Raw genomic sequence first — 25,263 nt, forward strand, 5'->3', positions numbered from 1 at the left:
ATGGGTGGTTTCTACTGTTTAGTTACATCAGGGGCTCTGTGTTGTGAATTAGACTTTTTGGCTCCCTCTTGTGGTCACTAGTGGTATGACTCTGGGATTGTCTTTTTTCTGTTTGGCACTCACCTGGGTCGTTAGTCCAGGGGTGTCGCTATATTAACTTCCTGGATCCTTAGTCCGGTGCCTGGCATCGTTGTAATCAGATCCTTCTGTTGCTCCTGTCTGCTGGTCCTGGCTCTTGCAAAATTAAGCTAAGTCTTGCTTCTTTGTTTTTTGAGTTACTTGCTTTGCTACTATTTTTGTCCAGCTTGTACTAAATGTGATTTCTGACCTTGCTGGAAGCTCTAGGGGGCTGGTGTTTTCCCCCCGGCCGTTAGACGGTTCGGGGGTTCTTGAATATCCAGCGTGGATATTTTAATAGGGTTTTTGCTGACCATATAAGTCATCTTACTATATTCTGCTATTAGCTAGTGGGCCTCTCTTTGCTAAATATCTAGTTCATTCTTACATTTGTCTTTTCTCCTTACCTCACCGTTATTATTTGTTGGGGGCTTGTATCCAACTTTTGGGGTATTTTCTCTGGAGGCAAGAAAGGTCTTTCTTTTCCCTTCTAGGGTTAGTTAGTTCTCCGGCTGGCGCGAGACGTCTAGAACCAACGTAGGCACGTTCCCCGGCTGCTTCTATTTGTGGTGCTAGGATTAGATATATGGTCAGCCCAGTTACCACTGCCCTATGAGCTGTTTTTTTGTGTTTGCAGACTTGGTATTTATTCCTGAGACCCTCTGCCATTGGGGTCATAACAGCTCTGCAAATGCAACGTGACGCCTGCAGACCAATCAATCTAAGTCTGCATTCCAAATGGCGCTCCTTCCCTTCCGAGCTCTGCCATGCTCCCAAATGGTGGTTCTTCCCCCCACATATTGGGTATCGGCACACTCAGGACAAATTTGAGAACAACTTTTGGGGTCCAATTTCAACTGTTACCCTTGGAAAAATACAAACCTGTGGGCTAAAAAATAATTTTTGTGGATAAAAAAAGGATTTTTTATTTTCATGGCTCTGCGTTATAAACTGTAGTGAAACACTTGGGGGTTCAAAGTTCTCACAACACATCTGGATAAGTTCCTTGGGGGGTCTAGTTTCCAATATGGGGTCATTTGTGGGGGGTTTCAACTGTTTAGTTACATCAGGGGCTCTGCAAATGCAAAGTGATACCTGCAGCCCAATCCATCTAAGTCTGCATTCGAAATGGCGCTCCTTCCATTCTGAGCTCTGCCATGCACCCAAACGGTGGTTCCCCCCACATATTGGATATCAGCATACTCAGGACAAATTGGACAACAACTTTGGGGTTCAATTTCAACTGTTACCCTTGGAAAAATACAAACCTGGGGGATAAAATATAATTTTTGTGGAAAAAAAATGATTTTTTATTTTCACGGCTATAAAACTCCACCCTAACCTTCAGTCTGTGCTAGAGTATTCTGCCTTGCATCCAGCTCCTGACCTCTGGTGACTCCCTGGCTATATACCTGCTCCTGTGAACCTGTGGGGTTATCCTGCTACTCTGCTCTGAGTTCCTGCTGGATACACCAGTTCCAGTAATCCTCCTTCATCTGCTGCTAGTGTTTGCTTCCATCTGCATTTGCTGGACATGTAAGCTGTTTCTGCTCTGCAAGAACCTGAGACTATTACTCAGACCTCCCTGGTTGAGCTAAGATATTATTTGAACTGCCTTATAAGCATATCTATCTGTGTTGTGGACTAAGCAAGGACTTATTCGTGTCAAGTATCCTCAAGAATAATTGTGCTTCATAGACTTTCTGCGTGATTGCATTTTCCTCTGAAGTTTCCTATAGACTGCTGAGCAGCATTTGATATTTGCACCAAGTGTTGTGGACTTGAGTTTCTCTCTGCACCTGTTTGAATCACCGTGTGATAATATAGACTTTACCACTTATAAAACTGTGTCTTGTAGTTGTCTTGTTCCACGCAAAGAGTCTCCTGAGTTATCCCCTATAAGTATTACACCATCTAAGTCTGCTTTCGAAATGGTGCGCCTTCCTTTCTGAGCGCTGCCATGCGCCCAAACGGTGGTTCCTCCCCACATATTGGGTATCAGTGTACTCAGGACAAATTGGAAAACAACTTTTGGGGTTCAATTTTAACTGTTGCCCTTGGAAAAATACAAACCTGGGGGCTAAAAAATAATTTTTTATTTTCACGGCTCTGCATTATAAACTGTAGTGAAACACTTGGGGGTTCAAAGTTCTCACAACACATCTAGATAAGTTCCTTGGGGGGTCTAGTTTCCAACATGGGGTCACTTGTGGGGGATTTCTACTGTTTAGGTACATTAGAGGCTCTGCAAACGCAATGTGACGCCTGCAGACCATTCCATCTAAGGGTACTGTCACACAGTACCATTTTGATCGCTACGACGGTACGATTCATGACGTTCTAGCGATATCGTTACGATATCGCAGTGTCTGACACGCAGCAGCGATCAGGGATCCTGCTGAGAATCGTACGTCGTAGCAGATCGTGTGGAACTTTCTTTCGTCGCTTGATCACCCGCTGACATCGCTGGATCGTTGTGTGTGACAGCGATCCAGCGATGTGTTCGCTTGTAACCAGGGTAAACATCGGGTAACTAAGCGCAGGGCCGTGCTTAGTAACCCGATGTTTACCGTGGTTACCAGCGTAAACGTAAAAAAAACAAACAGTACATACTCACATTCCGGTGTCTGTCCTCCAGCGTCTCAGCTTCTCTCCACTGTGTGAGCGTCTGCCAGCCGGAAAGCGAGCACAGCGGTGACGTCTGACGTCACCGCTGTGCTTGCCGGCTATGGCGCTTACACAGTGGAGAGAAGCAGAACGCCGGGGACAGACACCGGAATGTAAGTATGTACTGTTTGTTTTTTTTATTACTTTTACGCTGGTAACCACGGTAAACATCGGGTTACTAAGCGCGGCCCTGCGCTTAGTTACCCGATGTTTACCCTGGTTACCGGGGACTTCGGCATCGCTCCAGCGCCGTGATTGCAACGTGTGACCGCAGTCTACGACGCTGGAGCGATATTCATTCGATCGCTGCGACGTCACGGATCGTGCCGTCGTAGCGATCAAAATGGTACTGTGTGACAGTACCCTAAGTCTGCATTCCAAATGGTGCTCCTTCCCTTCCGAGCTCTCCCATGCGCCCAAACGGTGGTTCCCCCCCACATATGGGGTATCAGCGTACTCAGGACAAATTGGACAACAACTTTTGCAGTCCAATTTCTCCTGTTACTCTTGGGAAAATACAAACCTGGGGGCTAAAAAATAATTTTTGTGGGAAATTTTTTTTTATTTTCACGGCTCTGAGATATAAACTGTAGTGAAACACATGGGGGTTCAAAGCTCTCACAACACATCTAGATGAGTTCCTTTGGGGGTCTACTTTCCAAAATGGTGTCAACTGTAGGGGTTTCAATGTTTTGGCACATCAGTGGCTCTCCAAACGCAACATGGCGTACCATCTCAATTCCTGTCAATTTTGCATTGAAAAGTCAAACGGCACTCCTTCCCTTCCGAGCTCTCCCTTGCACCCAAACAGTGGTTTACCCCCACATAAGGGGTATTAGCGTACTCAGGACAAATTGTGCAACAACTTTTGGGGTCCAATTTCTTCTCTTACTCTTGGGAAAATAAAAAATTGGGGGTGAAAATATCATTTTTGTGAAAAAATATGATTTTTTATTTTTACGGCTCTGCATTATAAACTTCTGTGAATCACTTATTGGGTCAAAATGCTCACCACACATCTAGATAAGTTCCTTAGGGGGTCTACTTTCCAAAATGGTGTCACTTGTGGGGGGTTTCAATGTTTAGGCACATCAGGGGCTCTCCAAACGCAACATGGCATCCCATCTCAATTCCAGTCAATTTTGCATTGAAAAGTCAAATGGCGCTCCTTCCCTTCCGAGCTCTGCGGTGCGCCCAAACAGTGGTTTACCCCCACATATGGGGTATCAGCGTACTCAGCACAAATTGTTCAACAACTTTTGGGGTCCATTTTCTCCTGTTACCCTTGGTAAAATAAAACAAATTGGAGCTGAAATAAATTTTGTGTAAAAAAAATTTAAATGTAATTTTTTATTTAAACATTCCAAAAATTCCTGTGAAACACCTGAAGGGTTAATAAACTTCTTGAATGTGGTTTTGAGCACCTTGAGTGGTGCAGTTTTTAGAATGGTGTCACACTTGGTTATTTTCTATCATATAGACCCCTCAAAATGACTTCAAATGATATGTGGTCCCTAAAAAAAATGGTGTTGTAAAAATGAGAAATTGCTGGTCAACTTTTAACCCTTAGAACTCCCTAACAAAAAAAATTTTGGTTCCAAAATTGTGCTGATGTAAAGTAGACATGTGGGAAATGTTACTTATTAAGTATTTTGTGTGACATATCTCTGAGATTTAATTGCATAAAAATTCAAAGTTGGAAAATTGCGAAATTTTCTAAATTTACGCCAAATTTCCATTTTTTTGTAATATTAAATAAATTTTACAACTGTCATGAAGTACAATATGTCACGAGAAAACAATGTCAGAATCACCGGGATCCGTTGAAGCGTTACAGAGTTATAACCTCATAAAGGGACAGTGGTCAGAATTGTAAAAATTGGCCCGGTCATTAACGTGCAAACCACCCTTGGGGGTAAAGGGGTTAAAATAGGAGGCAGGTCACAGACAAATTCAGAAATAGGAGGCAGACAGAGGGGCCAGAGCAACAAGACTCTACCCACAGTCCTGCCCCAATGCATGAATAGATCATTACAAGAAAACTTCAAACAATGATTACTCAATAACTACGAAACAGATTTCTTCCACAAAGGAACACAAGGTCAAAATTGTTGGTACCCCTCATTTAATGACAGAAAAACCCACAATGATCACAGAAATAACTTGAATCTGTATTTACATAACTAATATACACAATGTAGTAATACTATGTTGAAGCTTTTGGCTTCTATTGTGCTATGTTTTCAATTTATGTTTTCAATTTGCAGTTTCCTACGCTGTATACGGCAATTCTGCAAAGACTATGAGTAAGTCTTTACACCTGATTGTCCCTTATTCTCACATTTTATTTGTATGATACTTATAACTATATGACTGTAAATGATGCCTTCTAAGTTCAATGCAAAACAATTGAATTCATAAAATTACTAGATTTAAGAGGAACCGGTCATCTTCCACAGCCCCCTTGATCCCTTTATATACTTTCTAACAAGTTTCTTATAGATTTTTGAATATTCCTAAAATAAATTTTGTAACCGGGATTGTGATATGTAATTAGAGGCTAACTAGTTGGGGAGGTGATGCTTTCCACAAACTAATCGTCCAATTAGTTACTTTTTTCATACCCCTGTGTGCGAGTGACATGATTTGCAAGTGTTGCCAAAGTGCTTTATTTTTCACCAGAATGATGGCAATGCACTCAACCTTAGACTACATCAGGATGTGAGACCGCAGCTCCAAGGGTGGGCATTCACTTGTTTTCATGCTGATGACTCCAATGCCCCTATATATCAAAGTAAAAAATAATGTTTCAGTGCAAAGTAATACCAAAAAAATATTCAAATATTAGGTTGTGGGGGGTCTCCCATTCATAAACTTTCTGTTCCGTCTGATGCCGCCTCAGTCCTTTTGCTCCATTAATCACTCTTCCAACATGATACCCCAAACAAATGAAATTATATTAAAGGTTTACATATACTGCAGCACTAACCGACCACCAATCGGTAACCCTTTATCAATCAGTGATTGTTCAATAGCCCGTGTACACATGCAGACCACGGTAATGGCACACACGGAATGATGTGTAATAGATTGGTCGGTGCACATAGGCTGCCAAGGTTCTCAGCCTTGGAAAATCTGCTTACACAGGACGATGCACTGCCAAGAAGGATGATCGTTTGGGCTGTGCAAAAACATCATTTCACCAGATAAACATTTGGCTTGTTCATTGGGTGATCGGAAGCTTGAAAGACTGTGAAACAAACACTCATTCCCCATTATCTCGATGTAACGTCAGCTTATGTTATCTTATCTATGTTGTCCATTATTAACTTTTTATTGCAACCTATAAAGAGGCCCAGCAGTTCAGAGCTGATGCATTATTCACATCTAAGGGCAGCGTCTGACTTGAGCACCTTGGGCCCACCAGAGAAAATTATTCTCGGGGCCCACTATGTAGCTACATAAAAAATACAAGTCCACCGATTATGTGGTAAAACACGCTAATATCAGTGTATAATATAAGGTAGTACACATGTTATGTAGCAGGGGTTGGGGTAACCCCCTCATAGAATATAATGCAGCCCTCGTATAGTATAATGCAGCCCCTCATAGAATATAATGTAGCCCCTCTCATAGAGTATAATGCAACCCCCTCATAAGGTATAATGCAGCCCCAAAAAAGAAAAGAATGTCCAGCTTCACCGAATCCGTAAAAAAGAGTTTTCTTTATTCACATACTTTTAAGCATAGAGGATACAGACTTCAGCACAAGCCATATGGGTAAGAATCTCAACGCGTTTCTGGAGACTAAGCTCCCTTCATCATGACAGAAATGAATGTGTCACACGGATTTATGTCTTTTTACATCAACTAAGGAACTTGCCCATCAGACCATGTGGAGTCATCACAACAGAGACCCTAATCACAGGACAATAAAACAATCCTTATCTAAGAATTGGCCCAATATTTATGGACGTAACTGTTTATCACCCATGGTAATTCTGCTTCACGTCACCTGGCTTATCCATGGTTTTTTCCCCTCTTTTTTTTTTTCTTTCTATACTGTGTTGTGCGTAAATATGTGATTCTTCAGAATTTGTTTTAGTCTTTGCCTGATGAAGAGACGTATGTAGTCTCGAAAGCTTGCAATTTGTTACCATCTTTTCAGTTAGCCATTAAAAGGTATCAACCACTGAGGACTCAATTCTAAAGACTGTGCAAAGCAGTCATCAAAGCAAAAGGTGGCTACTTTGAAGAACCAAGAATATAAGACATATTTTCAGTTGTTTCACACTTTTTTGTTAAGTATATAATTCCACATGTGTTAATTCATAGTTTTGATGTCTTCAGTGTGAATGTACAATTTTCATAGTCATGAAAATACAGAAAAATCTTTAAATGAGAAGGTGTGTCCAAACTTTCCGTCTGTACTGTGTATATATATATATCTCAAATACTACTGCAAAGAAAAGCAAAACACGAGCGGCACAATCCCTCATCCAACGGTGTTAACGAGACTCTATTCAGGGTATGCCACCAGATGCCACTCATCCATATACCGCTGACTTAGGACTTCGGGTGCTCCTTCAGGAAAAAAGACTTCTGTGTGCATAATCCTTGTAAGAAAAGCGATAAGGGCACTCACCAGTCTTCAAAAGTCACTTCTTTATTAATAACAACTCCAGATAAAATTCATGGCCGGGGGAGAGGGAGCCGGAGCTCGTGTGAGCAGGGGAGGACGACGGCCGATTCGCGCTGTGTCTGCGCTTCTACGGGTCCTATATATATATTGTGTATATATATATATATATATATATATATTGTGTATATATATATATATATATATATATATATATATATATATATATATATATATATATATATATATATATATATATATATACACAATGGTGTTCAAAAGTCCTGCATAGGCGTGAAGAAAACTATATGTTTCATACTTCTGTATCTCTACAGTGAAACTGGTGGAACATATATGTTTTTGTAATCCCTCATTGTATGCCATACTCATTTTTGAATGTCCCAAGTGTATAAATTGTCTTGGTATGCACATTTTTGATAATTTTTTTTACAGCATAACCATACCTACACCAGTACAGTGTGTAGAATGGTGAACAGGTTTCTAAGTTCATTAACTTCCAAAGCAAGTCCACACAGACTTAAATTTTACTTTTTAAGATTTATTATTTTTTATTTAATTCAGAGTCCTGAAAAGGGCCTTTTGAGTGCATCTTTAGCTTCTAATACTTTATTGGCCAGCCTTTGCTCTTGAGCACCAGCTTGCATCTCTGTGGCATTGAGTGAACAAGCTTCTGCAGATGTTCACGAGTGATGATGTGGTTCCAGGTCTGTATCAGAGCCTCAATCAACTCACTCTTGGTCCTTGGCTGTTTTCTAGATATCTCTAATGATACCTTGTGCCAATTGGATTGAGGTCCGGGGACTGAGCTGGCCAGTCAATAGTAGCCACCTTGTTCTTTTTTTCCATTCCGTTACTGTCTTAGCTCTGTGACAAGGAGCATTATCATCCTGGAAGATATAATCCTCTGAAAACAGGTGTTGAGCAGAAGGCAGCATTTTCTTATTGAGGATGGCTATGTGTTTTTTTGCGTAAGGCAAGATTGCCTTGTGCAGGCATGTACTACGGAGGACAGAGAATGAACTTCAATCCAATATTGCGGCCAGCATGCAGCCAGCGGGTAAGGAAAGGGTGAATCAAACACCCGAAAACCCCGCCCCTATGGCTGAAAATTGTTCCCTCCAAATTCAGGTGACAGAGTCCCTTTAACCATACCCTCCACAATATGAAGCCTTCCAACACCATTGGCTGCCATACAGCCCCAGACCATTACTTTTATTGGATGTTTCACAGAGAAGCTCAAACACTCTGGCTTGTACTCTTCATGTGGGAACCTTCTCACATAAGACTTGCCATCATTTCCTAAAATGCAAAAAGTGCTTTTATCACTAAATAGCACTTTTTCCCACTCTTCCTTCCTCCATTTTAAATATTTCAATGCCAACAGTTTTCACCTTTGTCTTTGTATGGCTGTCTTTAAAGGCTTCTTTTAGGCCTTGTTGCAATAATTTCAGGCAAAACTGCTTCAAAAGCTAAAAAATATTACAGGGAGAGAATGCAAAATTGTATTCTGAACAAAACCATATATAATATGTCATATTAGCATCGAAGATATTTGACAGAAAACGCTTAAAACTTGAAAAATCAATTTATCCTATGTCTATGCAGGACTTTTGAACACCACTGTATGTATGTATGTATGTATGTATATATATATATATATATATATATATATATATATATATATATATATATATATATATATATATATATATATTCATTCAGAAGTATATATATGCTACAACATAAAGTGCATGTATGTCTCTTTAAAGGTAGAGTAAATAGTCCATGAATGGTAACTGTATATGATGAGCCTATACTGTATGTAAATAATGGTAAGCAAGTAAAAGAATAACTGAGAGGCTACATGGAAGATCAAAGTATTATAAAGTTAATGTGTAAATATTGCATGGTGCCAATGTGTAGCCCTGCTTGGTAGTGCAGACAAAGCTAACCAATACAGGATATGAGGGAAAGGGTTGATAAAGAATGAAAGGCACAATAATGAGTAAATATGTGGCTAGGAGTAGCTGGGATAAGCAGTTACCTGTATGATCACACTGGTGGGTGTAGGAACGTGCCCCAACGTTTGTTTCAGATCAAGTCCTTCATCAGGACATTTTCCTTTTCCATTTTCCTTAATATTTTGTATGTAGTCTAGATTTCACGGAACAATCATAGACTAGGAGGTACCTGTTATGGCCCCAATGGCAGAGGGTCTCAAAAGTACATACCAAGTCTGCAAACACAAAAAACCAGCTCATAGGGCAGTGGTAACTGGGCTGACCATATATCTAATCCTAGCACCACAAATAGCAGCAGCCGGGGAACGTGCCTACGTTGGTTCTAGACGTCTCGCGCCAGCCGGAGAACTAACTAACCCTAGAAGGGAAAAGATAGACCTTTCTTGCCTCCAGAGAAAAGACCCCAAAAGTTGGATACAAGCCCCCAACAAATAATAATGGTGAGGTAAGGAGAAAAGACAAATGTAAGAATGAACTAGATATTTAGCAAAGAGAGGCCCACTGACTAATAGCAGAATATAGTAAGATGACTTATATGGTCAGCAAAAACCCTATCAAAATTTCCACGCCGGATATTCAAGAACCCCCGAACCGTCTAATGGCCCGGGGGGAGAACACCAGCCCCCTAGAGCTTCCAGCAAAATCAGGAATCACATTTAGTACAAGCTGGACAAAAAATAAGAGCAAAGCAAATAACCAAAAAACAAGGAAGCAGGACTTAGCTTAATTTTGCAAGATCCAAGACCAGCAGACAGGAGCAAACAGAAAGGAACTGATTACAACGATGCCAGGCACTGGACTGAGAAACCAGGAAGTTTATATAGCAACACCCCTGGACTAACGACCCAGGTGGGTGCCTAACTGAGGAAAGACAATCCCAGAGTCATATCACTAGTGACCACAAGAGGGAGCCAAAAAAGTATAATTCACAACAGTACCCCCCCTTTAAGGAGGGGTCACCGAACCCTCACCAAGACCACCAGGGCGATCAGGATGAGCAGCGTGAAAGGCATGAACTAAATCGGCCGCATGCACATCAGAGGCAACCACCCAGGAATTATCCTCCTGACCATAGCCCTTCCACTTGACCAGATACTGAAGCCTCCGCCTGGAGAGACGAGAATCCAAGATCTTCTCCACCACGTACTCCAACTCGCCCTCAACCAACACCGGAGCAGGAGGCTCAACAGAAGGAACCACAGGTACAACGTACCGCCGCAACAAAGACCTATGGAACACGTTGTGAATGGCAAACGACACCGGAAGATCCAAGCGAAAGGACACAGGATTAAGGATTTCCAATATCTTGTAAGGACCGATGAAGCGAGGCTTAAATTTAGGAGAGGAGACCTTCATAGGAACAAATCGAGAAGACAGCCATACCAAATCCCCAACACGAAGTCGGGGACCCACACCGCGGCGGCGGTTGGCAAAACGCTGAGCCTTCTCCTGTGACAACTTCAAGTTGTCCACCACATGATTCCAGATCCGCTGCAACCTACCCACCACGGAATCTACCCCAGGACAGTCAGAAGGCTCCACATGTCCCGAGGAAAAACGAGGATGGAAACCAGAGTTGCAAAAAAATGGCGAAACCAAAGTAGCGGAACTAGCCCGATTATTAAGGGCAAACTCAGCCAACGGCAAGAAGGTCACCCAATCATCCTGATCTGCAGAAACAAAACACCTCAAATAAGCCTCCAGAGTCTGATTAGTTCGCTCCGTTTGTCCATTAGTCTGAGGATGAAAGGCAGACGAAAACGACAAATCAATGCCCATCTTAGCACAAAAGGATCGCCAGAACCTGGAAACAAACTGGGATCCTCTGTCAGACACAATATTCTCAGGAATGCCGTGTAAACGAACCACATTCTGAAAGAACAAAGGAACCAGATCGGAAGAGGAAGGCAGCTTAGGCAAAGATACCAAATGGACCATCTTGGAAAAGCGATCACATACCACCCAGATGACAGACATGCCCTGAGACACCGGAAGATCTGAAATGAAATCCATGGAAATGTGTGTCCAAGGCCTCTTCGGGACAGGCAAGGGCAAGAGCAACCCGCTGGCACGAGAACAGCAAGGCTTAGCTCGAGCACAAGTCCCACAGGACTGCGCAAATGACCGCACATCCCGTGACAAGGAGGGCCACCAAAAGGACCTAGCCACCAGATCTCTGGTGCCAAAAATTCCCGGATGCCCTGCCAACACCGAGGAATGAACCTCGGAAATGACTCTGCTGGTCCACTTATCAGGAACAAACAGTCTGTCAGGTGGACAAGAGTCAGGTCTACCAGCCTGAAATCTCTGCAACACACGTCGCAAATCCGGAGAAATGGCTGACAGGATAACTCCCTCTTTGAGAATACCAACTGGTTCTGCGACTCCAGGAGAGTCAGGCACAAAGCTCCTTGAAAGAGCATCAGCCTTCACATTCTTTGAACCTGGTAAATACGAGACCACAAAGTCAAAACGGGAGAAAAACAATGACCAGCGGGCCTGTCTAGGATTCAGGCGTTTAGCAGACTCGAGATACATCAGATTTTTGTGATCAGTCAAGACCACCACACGATGCTTAGCACCCTCGAGCCAATGACGCCACTCCTCAAATGCCCACTTCATGGCTAACAACTCCCGATTGCCAACATCATAATTCCGCTCAGCAGGCGAAAACTTCCTAGAGAAAAAGGCACATGGTCTCATTACAGAGCAACCAGGGACTCTCTGCGACAAAACGGCCCCTGCCCCAATCTCAGAAGCATCCACTTCAACCTGAAAGGGAAGTGAGACATCAGGCTGGCACAAAACAGGTGCCGAAGTAAACCGGCGCTTCAACTCTTGAAAGGCTTCCACGGCTGCAGGAGCCCAGTTAGCAACATCAGAACCTTTCTTGGTCATATCCGTCAAAGGTTTAACAACGCTAGAAAAATTAGCGATAAAACGACGGTAGAAGTTAGCAAAACCCAAGAACTTCTGAAGACTTTTAACTGACGTGGGTTGAGTCCAATCATGAATAGCTCGGACCTTGACTGGGTCCATCTCCACCGCAGAAGGGGAAAAAATAAAACCCAAAAAGGGAACCTTCTGTACTCCAAAGAGACACTTTGAGCCCTTAACAAACAAAGCATTCTCACGCAAAACCTGAAACACCATCCTGACCTGCTCTACATGCGAGTCCCAATCATCAGAAAAAACCAGAATATCATCCAGATAAACAATCATAAATTTATCCAGATACTTCCGGAAAATATCATGCATAAAGGACTGAAACACTGAAGGAGCATTAGAGAGCCCGAAAGGCATCACCAAGTACTCAAAATGACCTTCGGGCGTATTAAATGCAGTTTTCCATTCATCTCCTTGCTTAATGCGCACAAGGTTGTACGCACCACGAAGATCTATCTTGGTGAACCACTTGGCACCCTTAATCCGGGCAAACAAGTCCGACAACAGAGGCAAAGGATACTGAAATTTAACAGTGATTTTATTCAGAAGCCGATAGTCAATACAAGGTCTCAAAGATCCGTCCTTCTTGGCCACAAAAAAGAATCCCGCACCAAGAGGGGAAGAGGATGGACGGATATGCCCCTTCTCCAGAGATTCCTTGATATACGAACGCATTGCGGTATGCTCAGGTACAGACAGATTAAATAATCTTCCCTTAGGAAATTTACTACCTGGAATCAAATCTATAGCGCAGTCACAGTCCCTATGAGGAGGAAGAGCACTGGACCTGGACTCGCTGAATACATCCTGGTAATCAGACAAATACTCAGGAACTTCCGAAGGAGTAGAGGAAGCAATAGACACCGGCGGGGAATCACCATGAATTCCCTGACAGCCCCAACTTGACACAGACATTGCCTTCCAATCCAAGACTGGATTATGGGTCTGTAACCATGGCAGACCCAAAACGACCAAATCATGCATTTTATGCAGAACAAGAAAACGAATCACCTCCCGATGTTCAGGAGTCATGCACATGGTTACCTGTGTCCAAAACTGCGGTTTATTTTCCGCCAATGGCGTAGCATCAATACCTCTAAGAGGGATAGGATTTACCAACGGCTCAAGAACAAAACCACAGCGCTTGGCAAACGACAGATCCATAAGACTCAGGGCAGCACCTGAATCCACAAACGCCATAACAGGGTAGGAGAACAATGAGCAAATTAAAGTTACAGACAAAATAAATTTAGGTTGCAAATTACCAATGGCGACAGGACTAACAACCCTAGTTAGGCGTTTAGAGCATGCTGATATAACATGTGTAGAATCACCACAGTAAAAACACAACCCATTCTGACGTCTATGATTTTTCCGTTCATTTCTAGTCTGAATTCTACCACATTGCATTAAATCAGGTGTTTGTTCAGACAACACCACCAGAGGATTCGCGGCTTTGCGCTCCCGCAAACGCCGGTCAATTTGAATAGCCAGCGCCATGGAATCATTCAGACCTGTAGGAATGGAGAAACCCACCATCACATTCTTAATGGCTTCAGAAAGGCCATTTCTGAAATTTGCGGCTAGAGCACACTCATTCCACTGAGTAAGCACGGACCATTTCCGAAATTTTTGGCAATACACTTCAGCTTCATCCTGACCCTGAGAAATAGCCAGCAAGGCTTTTTCTGCCTGAATTTCAAGATTGGGTTCCTCGTAAAGCAATCCGAGCGCCAGAAAAAATGCATCAATATTTGCCAATGCCGGATCTCCTGGCGCTAGCGAGAAGGCCCAATCCTGAGGGTCGCCCCGTAAGAAAGAGATAACAATTTTTACTTGCTGAGCTGAGTCTCCAGATGAACGGGGTCTCAGAGATAGAAACAATTTACAATTATTCCTGAAATTCCTAAACTTAAATCGGTCTCCAGAGAACAGTTCAGGAATAGGTATTTTAGGTTCAGACATTGGACTACTGGTAACAAAATCTTGTATGCCCTGCACACGAGCAGCAAGCTGATCCACACTTGTAATCAAAGTCTGGACATTCATGTCTGCAGCAAGCACAAGCCACTCAGAGGTAAAGGGGAGGAAGAGAGGAAAAAAAAAAAAAAAAAAACTCAGACTTTCCTTTCTTGTAATCCCACTTCTGCAATGCATTAAACATTCAACCTTGGCCTGGCATACTGTTATGACCCCAATGGCAGAGGGTCTCAAAAGTACATACCAAGTCTGCAAACACAAAAAACCAGCTCATAGGGCAGTGGTAACTGGGCTGACCATATATCTAATCCTAGCACCACAAATAGCAGCAGCCGGGGAACGTGCCTACGTTGGTTCTAGACGTCTCGCGCCAGCCGGAGAACTTACTAACCATAGAAGGGAAAAGATAGACCTTTCTTGCCTCCAGAGAAAAGACCCCAAAAGTTGGATACAAGCCCCCAACAAATAATAACGGTGAGGTAAGGAGAAAAGACAAACGTAAGAATGAACTAGATATTTAGCAAAGAGAGGCCCACTGACTAATAGCAGAATATAGTAAGATGACTTATATGGTCAGCAAAAACCCTATCAAAATTTCCACGCTGGATATTCAAGAACCCCCGAACCGTCTAACGGCCCGGGGGGAGAACACCAGCCCCCTAGAGCTTCCAGCAAAATCAGGAATCACATTTAAGGTACCGTCACACTAGGCGATATCGCCAGCGATCCGTGACGTTGCAGCGACCTGGATAGCGATATCGCTGTATTTGACACGCAGCAGCGATCTGGATCCCGCTGTGAAATTGCTGGTCGCTGCTAGAAGGTCTGCACTTTATTTGGTCGCTAGGTCGCCGTGTATCGCCGTGTTTGACAGCAAAAGCAAGGATACCAGCGATATTTTACACTGGTAACCAGGGTAAACATCGGGTTACTAAGCGCAGGGCCGCGCTTAGTAACCCGATGTTTACCCTGGTTACCAGCGTAAAAGTTAAAAAAACAAACAGCACATACTCACCAGCGCGTCCCCCAGCCTCTGCTTCCTGACACTGACTGAGCGCCGGCCCTAAACTGAAAGTGAAAGCACAGCGGTGACGTCACCGCTGTGCTGTTAGGGCCGGAGCTCAGTCAGTGTCAGGAAGCAAACGCCGGGGGACGCGCTGGTGAGTATGTGCTGTTTGTTTTTTTAACTTTTACGCTGGTAACCAGGGTAAACATCGGGTTACTAAGCGCGGCCCTGCGCTTAGCAACCCGATGCTTACCCTGGTTACCCGGGGACCTCGGCATCGTTGGTCGCTGGAGAGCAGTCTGTGTGACAGCTCTCCAGCGTCCAAACAGCGACGCTGCAGCGATCTGCATCGCTGTCGCTATCGCTGCAGCGTCGCTTAATGTGACGGTACCTTTAGTACAAGCTGGACAAAAAATAAGAGCAAAGCAAATAACCAAAAAACAAGGAAGCAGGACTTAGCTTAATTTTGCAAGATCCAAGACCAGCAGACAGGAGCAAACAGAAAGGAACTGATTACAACGATGCCAGGCACTGGACTGAGAAACCAGGAAGTTTATATAGCAACACCCCTGGACTAACGACCCAGGTGGGTGCCAAACTGAGGAAAGACAATCCCAGAGTCATATCACTAGTGACCACAAGAGGGAGCCAAAAAAGTCTAATTCACAACAGGTACCATCACGTTCCACTATTCCAGTAAGGCCACATTCCCATGTTCAGTATTTGGTCAGTATTTTACCTCAGTATTTATAAGCCAAAGCCAGGAAGTGGAACAATCAGAGGAAAAGTATAATAGAAACCCATCACCACTTCTGTATTTATCACCCACTCCTGGTTTTGGCTTACAAATACTGAGGTAAAAAACCCACCAAATACTGAACGTGTGATAGAAAATACTAGGGGATCACCACCTGCATACTGAGTATAATAGAACCAAAAAAGACAAAGTGTATGCATACGAATTGGGATCACCACAACAAATCAGAGTTTATACAAAAAACATCTTTATTTATTTAGGAAACACCACACAAAAACATAAAAGCATTTTAAAAACACCCCCTAAAAAATATGACCTGGGGTAACGGGTCCATACAAATAATCAGTAAATATCATAATACAGCAAGTAACCTTGTACAGCCAATACATAAATAAATCATTGAACCAAAAAAATCTAGCATGCGGACGTTATATGGTGTGATGGAAATACCATAAACCCAAAGACACACCCTTAGTATACTATGTCCCACAATAGGGAATCCAAAAATAGATAAACATATAGTGCACTTAAAGGCATACTAAACACCATGTGGATACCCAGACCCTCATGATCAGGTCCCATATACACTCACCCTACCTAACACCTAGGCGGAAAAAAAGGCTCCCAGCAACATTGGTTCAATGGATGTCTGACAGGCTGTATCAAAGTTGTGACCCACGCGTATCGACGCCTGTAGCGTCTTCCTCAAGGTCAATGTAACATGTGCAGTACGTTTCTCAACTTAAATAGCTAAATATTTTCCTTTTACACCTCCAGGTGTGAGCAGCAAAGTAGGCAGTAGCGCTCCCTTCTCGGCGTCTCCCAAGATCTACTGCGCAGATGCACAAGCGCTCCCTGTCATTGCACAGCGGACATGGCCGGCGCATGCGCACTCCAAGAATGCAAATCCCCCATCTCCATTCGGAAACCCACCCGGTTCCTGGTATCAATACAAGTATCTGTACGAGCGATACTATAGGTACGGCCCCAGAGAAACGCATCGCACAATTACAAAAGCGACTGCGCAATTGTATTTTAAATGCTGCGTGCATGTACCATTTATTATTAAGAAGAGTGTGCATATCCATACCCCTCAAACGCACCCAGTCTCATGAATGTATAGGAATGTATCAGCCCCAAGATGAGCAAAAAATCACTTAGACTGTTAGAAGTATACATATATAGCGCAGGGTGCGAATGGTAAAATATATATGTCTATGGCCATCACCATCAATAGCTCAAACAAAAATAAGTTCGCTCACATTGAAGAAAAGATATAGACAATGGAGCGTTTTTTTAGCCATGTGACCCACAGTAGAGCGACAATGCACCTAACGATATATAGCGATTAGCAATACGGGCTAGCAGAGTTTTCATCCCTGTATTCAGTATTCTAAGTGGTGGCGCCGTACAAAAGAACACCTGTATGTACACAGCAAAACTGCCTTACAAACCGGAGCGAGCGTGAGTTCGCTCCTACTCACAGTATACTAAATAGTACCAAAGGAGAGGGGAAAAGGCAATAGATGAATATGCCGTGATTTGGGGGATATGCCATTATATATTCAAATCTCATTGAGATACCCGTATAAATACGGTGAATATATAAGGCAAAGAATATGTATGCGCATACATTTGTGATATTTTGATTTTTTGATGGCTGGAGTGAACTTATGCCACCCAAATGGGGGAGAGGCTAGAGGCCCGAGTTAGGATATCCCTGACACAATACCAACAACCATAATATAGTAACCTAACGAGCTTGATGGATGTTAATTAAATATTGAACAAATATTGTACCCAACGGAGGGTCCCTTAGTTACAAGAAGCCGCATCTAAATGTAAGATTAGCAGGCATAATGAGACAGTATAATGAATGAACACCTAGAGGTCAGAAAAAAAAAAAATAAAAATTATATAGTAGTAATGTAATAATTCTGTATAAGAACAGTCCACGATATATTGTATAAAATGTATACATCCGTCCTCTGGACATCCGACCGTCTGCAGATAATCAATGTCCATTCCATTTGTTGGGGACAAAATACGTTCAGAAGTCCCTCGAACCAGATGCTGTAAATGAAAGAGATCAGTAGTTATTTCCTATTCCATCTGTAACGGAAAATAAATATAATAGAGAAAATAATAAAATAGAAAAAATACAAGAAAAAGAACAACAAAGAAAAAACATATCCATCAATTAGACATATGGATAGAGTTAGTACCCAATCCAGCCGAATTCATACCCATTACAGTATACAATAGAACATATAGGTGAAAGTCCTATAGTCTTTTGTAAAAGCCTGTATATAGGAGTTCACCATTCAGACCGCCTGGTATCAGACTCTTAAGCTCGTAAATCCAACGGGATTCTCTCCTCAATAGCTCATCTGATACTCTACCACCCCTGATGTTTGGGGTAACCCCCTCTAATCCCTACACGAAGAGTCCTAGAGCTGCCACTATGGTGTTCCAGAAAGTGAGAGGCTACAGTAGTCATCTGTTTGCCTTTATCTCTATCACTTCTGGCTGTGGATATACTCGAGACATGTTGCTGCACCCTGCGACGTAGTTCTTGCGTCGTTTGACCGACATAAATTTTGTAACATCCACAGATTAGGGCATAAACTAGGTTGCGTGTAGCCCTGCTTGGTAGTGCAGACAAAGCTAACCAATACATGATATGAGGGAAAGGGTTGCTAAAGAAAGACAGGCACAATAATGAGTAAATATGTGGCTAGGAGTAGCTGGGATAAGCAGTTACCTGTATGATCACACTGGTGGGTGTAGGAACTTGTTTCAGATCAAGTCCTTCATCAGGAAATTTTCCTTTTCCATTTTCCTTAATATTTTGTATGTAGTCTAGATTTCACGGAACAATCATAGACTAGGAGGTACCATCACGTTCCACTATTCCAGTAAGGCCACATTCCCATGTTCAGTATTTGGTCAGTTATTTTACCTCAGTATTTATAAGCCAAAGCCAGGAAGTGGAACAATCAGAGGAAAAGTATAATAGAAACCCGTCACCACTTCTGTATTTATCACCCACTCCTGGTTTTGGCTTACAAATACTAAGGTAAAAAAACCACCAAATACTGAACGTGTGAACATGGCCTTAAGCTGCATTCACACATCTGTATGACATGTCTGTGTGCTATCCATTTTTTTTTCAGCGGACAGAACACAGATCCAAGCGTTTAATTGATCCATACACACATCAATTTTAAAAATATATCCATGTGTCCAATCCGTGCGATTCATAGCAGGTCCTATTCTCATTTGTTTTACTGATCAGACAAACCCATTAACCGCTTTCCGATCTTGAACATATAGGTACATCCAAGGACGTCTCCATGCATCAGTGCCGGAACCCGCATCTTTCCCGCCACATGACAACTGATTTGATCAGCTGACATGTGCCTCTAACAGCCATGGGTGGAATCGCAATCCACCCGCGGCTGTTAATATGTTAAATGCTGCTGTCAGTCTCTGACAGCAGCATTCAACTTGTGCGTGGTGGAAGCATGTCACAAGATACGCACATCAGCTTTCCTGTCAGGTGATTGCGGGGCACCGATGGGTTGTCATGACAGCTAGGGTTCATAAGAGACCAGCATTTTTTTGAGCCGGCAAGTATGAATGAGGTCAAGTGTTCCAGAAAAAGACCGGACCGGCACTGGGAACTAGGGAAGACAGGGACCAGGAATTATTATACACTTAGACTAGATAATTATGTAGAACCAATTATGGGGAAAAAATCAATGTGCTGGGAACACTTCATTAGTTTAAAATATGCTGTCCTAAATGTCGATGTCATGCGAAATATCATGATTCAAAGCTTTCAGGGTTAGACTAGCAGTCAAGATAAAATAGCCTAGGCTATGAAAGTATGATCTCTCACCCTACTATTATCGATGTAATCATTAAGTAGATTATAGTAATTAACCTTACTTTATATTACTAAATAATAAGCCTGGTTGGGTCAATTACAAATGCATTTTTATGTGGTGCAATGTATTGAAAAAATACTTTTGACATATACCAAACTTTAAAGGAATTATCTGAGGCCATTTTATTTTTTTCCCTATGATGTAATAGACAGGTGATTGCTAACGCTCTGTGACTGTTCTGCACTCCACCGATATCTGCCGCACAGTGCGGTCACAGACCGCCTCTATCTGTGATTCTGGTGATGTCGCGTGGGCAGAGTAGTGGCTTCTTTTGTATTCCACTCTGTTGATGTCATGCTGATCGACAGCTGGCTGCCCACTTCCTAGTGCAGCGCCCCAGAGTCCTGGTCGTTGCAGTACCGATGCTCCGCTGCTAAGGGGAGTGGTGGTACGTCTGATGGCACTTAAGGAGTACACCTGACCAGGTATCACAGACACCAATACACTTCATAGTCTGGCCTCCAGGGGGAGCAAAGGGCACTATGTATTAGGCCACTCCTCACAATCTGGTAAAACTGGGGGTTGGATAGAAGGTTGGATAGAAAGTTAGACAGAAGCTGACTGGGTTGGAACCAGGCAACATCCTGTGGCAGAGGGTGTTGCAGGGGAAGATTCAGGGGGGTCCCTGTCAGAGGTGGGATCCTGACAGAGGCCTAGCGAACAAGAAAGAACGATAAGGAACCGCGCCTGCACTACATCGCGGCGGTATCTCAAGAAAGGAAAAGAAGTGAGGTTTATTTTGAAGAGTGAGAAACGAGATCATAGCAAAAAGGAGATAAGACCAGTAGGAGTCGTGCTGTAAGATCGAGGCAACATCCTACTGAGGCACGTAGCCGGTGGCCGGAACGCCGAGGAAGTATTGGGCTCCAAGCATTACTTCAAATCAACGGCAGGACAGTTAATTATAGGTTGGCTGTCTCACCTAAATCACCTAAGCAGACATAGGGGGCAACTGTGGGAGAGGGGCGTCACTAGGGTCCCAGAAGAACTCCAGGCCTACCCGTCATACGGGTGCGTCCTAGCCATATCATCTGGGGGACGGAGAAGAACATCAGAACAGACATAGGTTGTGGGAAAGAACATCAGAAACAGACACAACAGTTGTGAGGACTATCCCGTGGTGCTCAGCAGGGAAGTACTACAACACACAGGCGCTAGAAGGAAGGCACAGATTTCCACCTGCAAAGGGAACTCTGGATGTGCCCTCGGACCGGCCGGTCTCAGCCAGCCCTGTTAACCGTACTCCGGATTGAGGATCTTGAAGCCTTCAGTAAAGAGGTAAAGAGACTGCAACCCTGTGTCCTTGTTATTCACTGCGAACTGCACCACGCACCACTACCTACACCTTTCATTGGACGCCCCTTAGCAGGGTCACGGACCGGGTCTAGCCACTGTGACAACCCCAGAACTGAGACAGAGAGGCCCGGTACCGAGTACCCCGCGGCCCTGTGTCTGGGGGCGCTCCACTAACTGCGGGGAAAAATCAGTCAATCAGCATAATATCAGCAGCCATGACGCATCGATAGAGAAGCCTGGAAATTGAGGAGCTGCTATGTTGGCATGAAGCAGCAGAATCATTGGCATTCATGGTCAGCTACTGCTTTGAGCCAGCAGGGATGAACCGGATAGAACAGGCAGATAATTAGCAACTACTTGCCTGTTAGCGCTTAGACCCATAGGCAAAAACTAAACTAGTCCCGGAGTATCCCTTTTAAAAAAATAACATCACTCTATTAGCAGTACCTTGATACTCAGTATCTTAAAAACACCCATTTACTGTGTTTTATAGTAGAACGCTGATTAGTATCTACGTGGTACCAATATATTCCTAATCAGTGGTCTCCTGCATTTTCAAAATTATCATTACTCCTCTGATAACACAGGGATATTCTTATTCTAATAGATCTGGCATAATAATAGCATATTACTGATGTATGACATCACTTCATGATTGGTGGGGGTCTAACCTCAGAAAGGGGCCCCAACTATGATTCAGGGCAATGCAGATTTCCAGATCATTTCCAAAACACATTACATCATCATTTTTTAATAAGTTTGTTTTAACAGCCCTATAAAGTGAATTGGGTATAATCTGAAAGCTATAAAACAAGATATGACAGAAAAGACAGTGAAGTAACAGGAGTGGCGTAGATAATAAAACAGAGAAAAGAAAACAGAAACATACCGGAAAATCAACTACTACTAAGCCCAACACAAAAGGGTCTGCAAACCCCGTAAACGTTACTGCCACAAATCCAAGTATTTCTATTAAATAAATTAGTATCTGCCCTTTTTTTAGAACACTTATGATACAGTTGCAGATGCTGAAAAGAAATTATTATTATTACTATTATTATTTATTTATATAGCACCATGGTGCTGTACATGAGAAGGGGTTACATCAAAATACAAATATCACTTACAGTAAACAAAACTAACAGTGACAGACTGGTACAGAGGGAAGAGGACCCTGCCCTTGCGGGCTTACATTCTACAGGATTATCGGGGAGGAGACAGTAGGTCAATTGTTGCGGTAGCTCCAATGGTGTTGAGGTGGCCGTGTGGTCTTTACAGGCTGTAAGCTTCTTTGAAGAGGTGGGTTTTCAGGTTTCTTTTGAAGGATCCAAAAGCAGTGGATAACCGGATGTGTTGGGGCACTGAATTCCAGAGGATGTGGGATATTCGGGAGAAGTCTTGGAGGCGATTGGGTGAGGAGCGAATAAGCGTGGAGGAGAGTAGGAGGTCTTGGGAGGACCGGAGATTACGTGAGGGAAGATATTGAGAGATTAGTGTGGAAATATACGGAGGAGAGAGATTATGGTTGGCTTTGTAGGTCAGTGTTAGTAGTTTAAACTGGATACGCTGGGAAATTGGGAGCCAGTGAAGGGATTTGCAAAGAAGGGAAGCAGGAGTGTAGCGAGGAGAGAGATTAATTAGTCGGGCAGCAGAGTTAAGGATGGACTGGAGGGGTGCGAGAGTGTTAGAAGGTAGGCCACAGAGGAGTATGTTGCAGTAGTCAAGGCGGGAAATGATTAGGGCATGCACGAGGAATTTGGTAGAGTGTGGGTTGAGGAAAGGACGGATTCTGGAAATATTTTTTGAGCTGGAGGCGACAGGAGGTGGCGAGAGCTTGGATGTGCGGTTTGAAGGACAGGGCAGAGTCAAGGGTTACTCCGAGGCAGCGGATTTTGGGGACAGGGGAAAACGTGATTTCATTTATTTTGATAGATAGATCAGGTAGGGAAGATATGTGTGATGGAGGAAAGATAATGAGTTCAGATTTGTCCACATTGAGCTTGAGGAAGCGAGAGGAGAAGAAGAAGGATATGGCTGGTAGACACTCTGGGATTCTGGAGAGCAGAGAGGTGACATCTGGGCCAGAGAGGTAGATCTGAGTGTCATCGGCATATAGATGGTACTGGAAGCCATAGGACCTTATGAGTTGTCCCAGGCCGAGTGTATAGATTGAGAAGAGTAAGGGTCCTAGGACAGAGCTTTGGGTGACACCAACAGAGAGGGGGCGAGATGAAGAGGTAGTATGGGAGTAGGAAACGCTAAATGTGCGGTTGGCAAGGTATGAGGAGATCCAAGATAGGGCAAGGTCTTTGACCCCAAAGGAAGAGAGGATCTGTAGTAGGAGGCAGTGGTCAACTGTGTTGAAAGCAGAGGACAGGTCTAGGAGGAGGAGTACAGAGAATTGTCTGTTAGCTTTGGCTGTAAGTAAGTCGCTAGTAATTTTGGTCAGGGCAGTCTCAGTGGAATGGTGGGGACGGAAGCCAGATTGTAGGTTGTCGAAGAGAGAGTTAGATGCAAAGTGAGAGGAAAGTTCAGCATGGATGTGCTGCTCAAGGAGTTTGGAAGCAAATGGGAGCAAAGATATGAGGCGATAGCTGGACATACCGCTTGGGTCAAGGGATGGCTTTTTGAGGATAGGTGTGATTCTGGCATGTTTGAAGGCAGAGGGGAAGGTACCAGAAGTTAGTGAAAGGTTGAAGAGATGGGTTAGGGATGGGATTAGTGTGGTGGTGAGGTTGGGGAGATGGGGGGATGGGATGGGGTCAAGCGCACAAGTGGTGAGGTGTGATTTGGAGAGAAGATGAGCAAGCTCCCCTTCAGAGATTTTGGAGAGTGAAGTTATGGGGTTTGGGCAATGGTCTCTCATACAAAGGGGTTGTGGTGGTTGGACAACAAAGACTTGCCTTGTTTGGTCTATCTTATTTTTGAAGTGCGTGGCAAAGTCCTCAGAATAACTATTTTCTGTTGACTTTCGCAGAATCCTGACTATTCTTGGCCATGACGGTGCAGCATGTGACACTGGAGAGACAGGCAGAGTAGCTATCGCAGTGCCCATATTTTAGAAAGCATGCACTGTCCCTTAAAATTGCTCACGCTCACAACCAGTGTTAATCATGCAATGATTTGGTCCCTCTCCACTTGAGTACATGAACTACCAGACAAAATGAGGACCCCTAGGACTGCAATAGATTCAGCTTGGAGTAAAGTGAGTGGAGTCTGTTGTGAACTCTGTTCTCGAGCTCCCTCCTGTGGTCAGGAATGGTATTTCTGTGAGTTCTGTCCGTGGGTTCCCTCTGGTGGCTGAAAGTGGAGCTGCTGGTCTGGAGGTGGCTTCCTCAGCTGCATCGTTTAAGACTGGGCTGGTTCCTCTATTTAACTCTGCTCAGATCGTTACCTGATGCCAGTTGTCAATGTATCTGTACTGGTTCAGATCTCACTTGGATCTCCTGATGACCTGTCTACTTCAGCAGAAGCTAAGTCCCTGTTAAGCTCATTTGTTGTTCATTTGTGTGCTGAATATATTTCTGAGTACCTGCTAAGTTTTGTCCAGCTGGCTATCATGATATTGTCTCGCTAGCTGGAAGCTCTGGGTTGCAGAGTGGCACCTACCGCGCCGTGAGTCGGCGCGGGGGGTTTCTTGCTCACTCTGCGTGGCTTTTTGTAGTTTTTTGTGCTGACCGCAAAGATCCCTTTATCTATCTTCTGTCTATTTAGTAAGTCTGGCCTCCTTTGCTGAAACCTGTCTCATTCCTGTGTTTGTGCCTTCCTCTTAACTCACAGTCAATATATGTGGGGGGCTGCTCTTTTCCTTTGGGGAATTTCTCTGGGGCAAGGTGAGGCTATATTTCTCTTTAGGTTTA

General features: G+C 43.6%; 1 protein-coding gene across 3 annotated transcripts in view; it reads left to right on the top strand.

Annotated features, from left to right (window-relative positions):
• The window catches only part of LOC143806831 (uncharacterized), a 197,921-nt gene that overhangs the window by 62,696 nt on the left and 109,962 nt on the right, over positions 1–25,263 (top strand). For all 3 annotated transcript variants that reach the window (XM_077287779.1, XM_077287781.1, XM_077287780.1), the window contains exon 3: positions 5,052–5,090. In XM_077287779.1, coding sequence (XP_077143894.1) covers positions 5,052–5,090 — 39 coding nt within the window. The remainder of the gene's footprint in view (positions 1–5,051; positions 5,091–25,263) is intronic.

The sequence above is a fragment of the Ranitomeya variabilis genome, chromosome 2, assembly GCF_051348905.1.
Source record: "Ranitomeya variabilis isolate aRanVar5 chromosome 2, aRanVar5.hap1, whole genome shotgun sequence".
NCBI lineage: Eukaryota > Metazoa > Chordata > Amphibia > Anura > Dendrobatidae > Ranitomeya > Ranitomeya variabilis.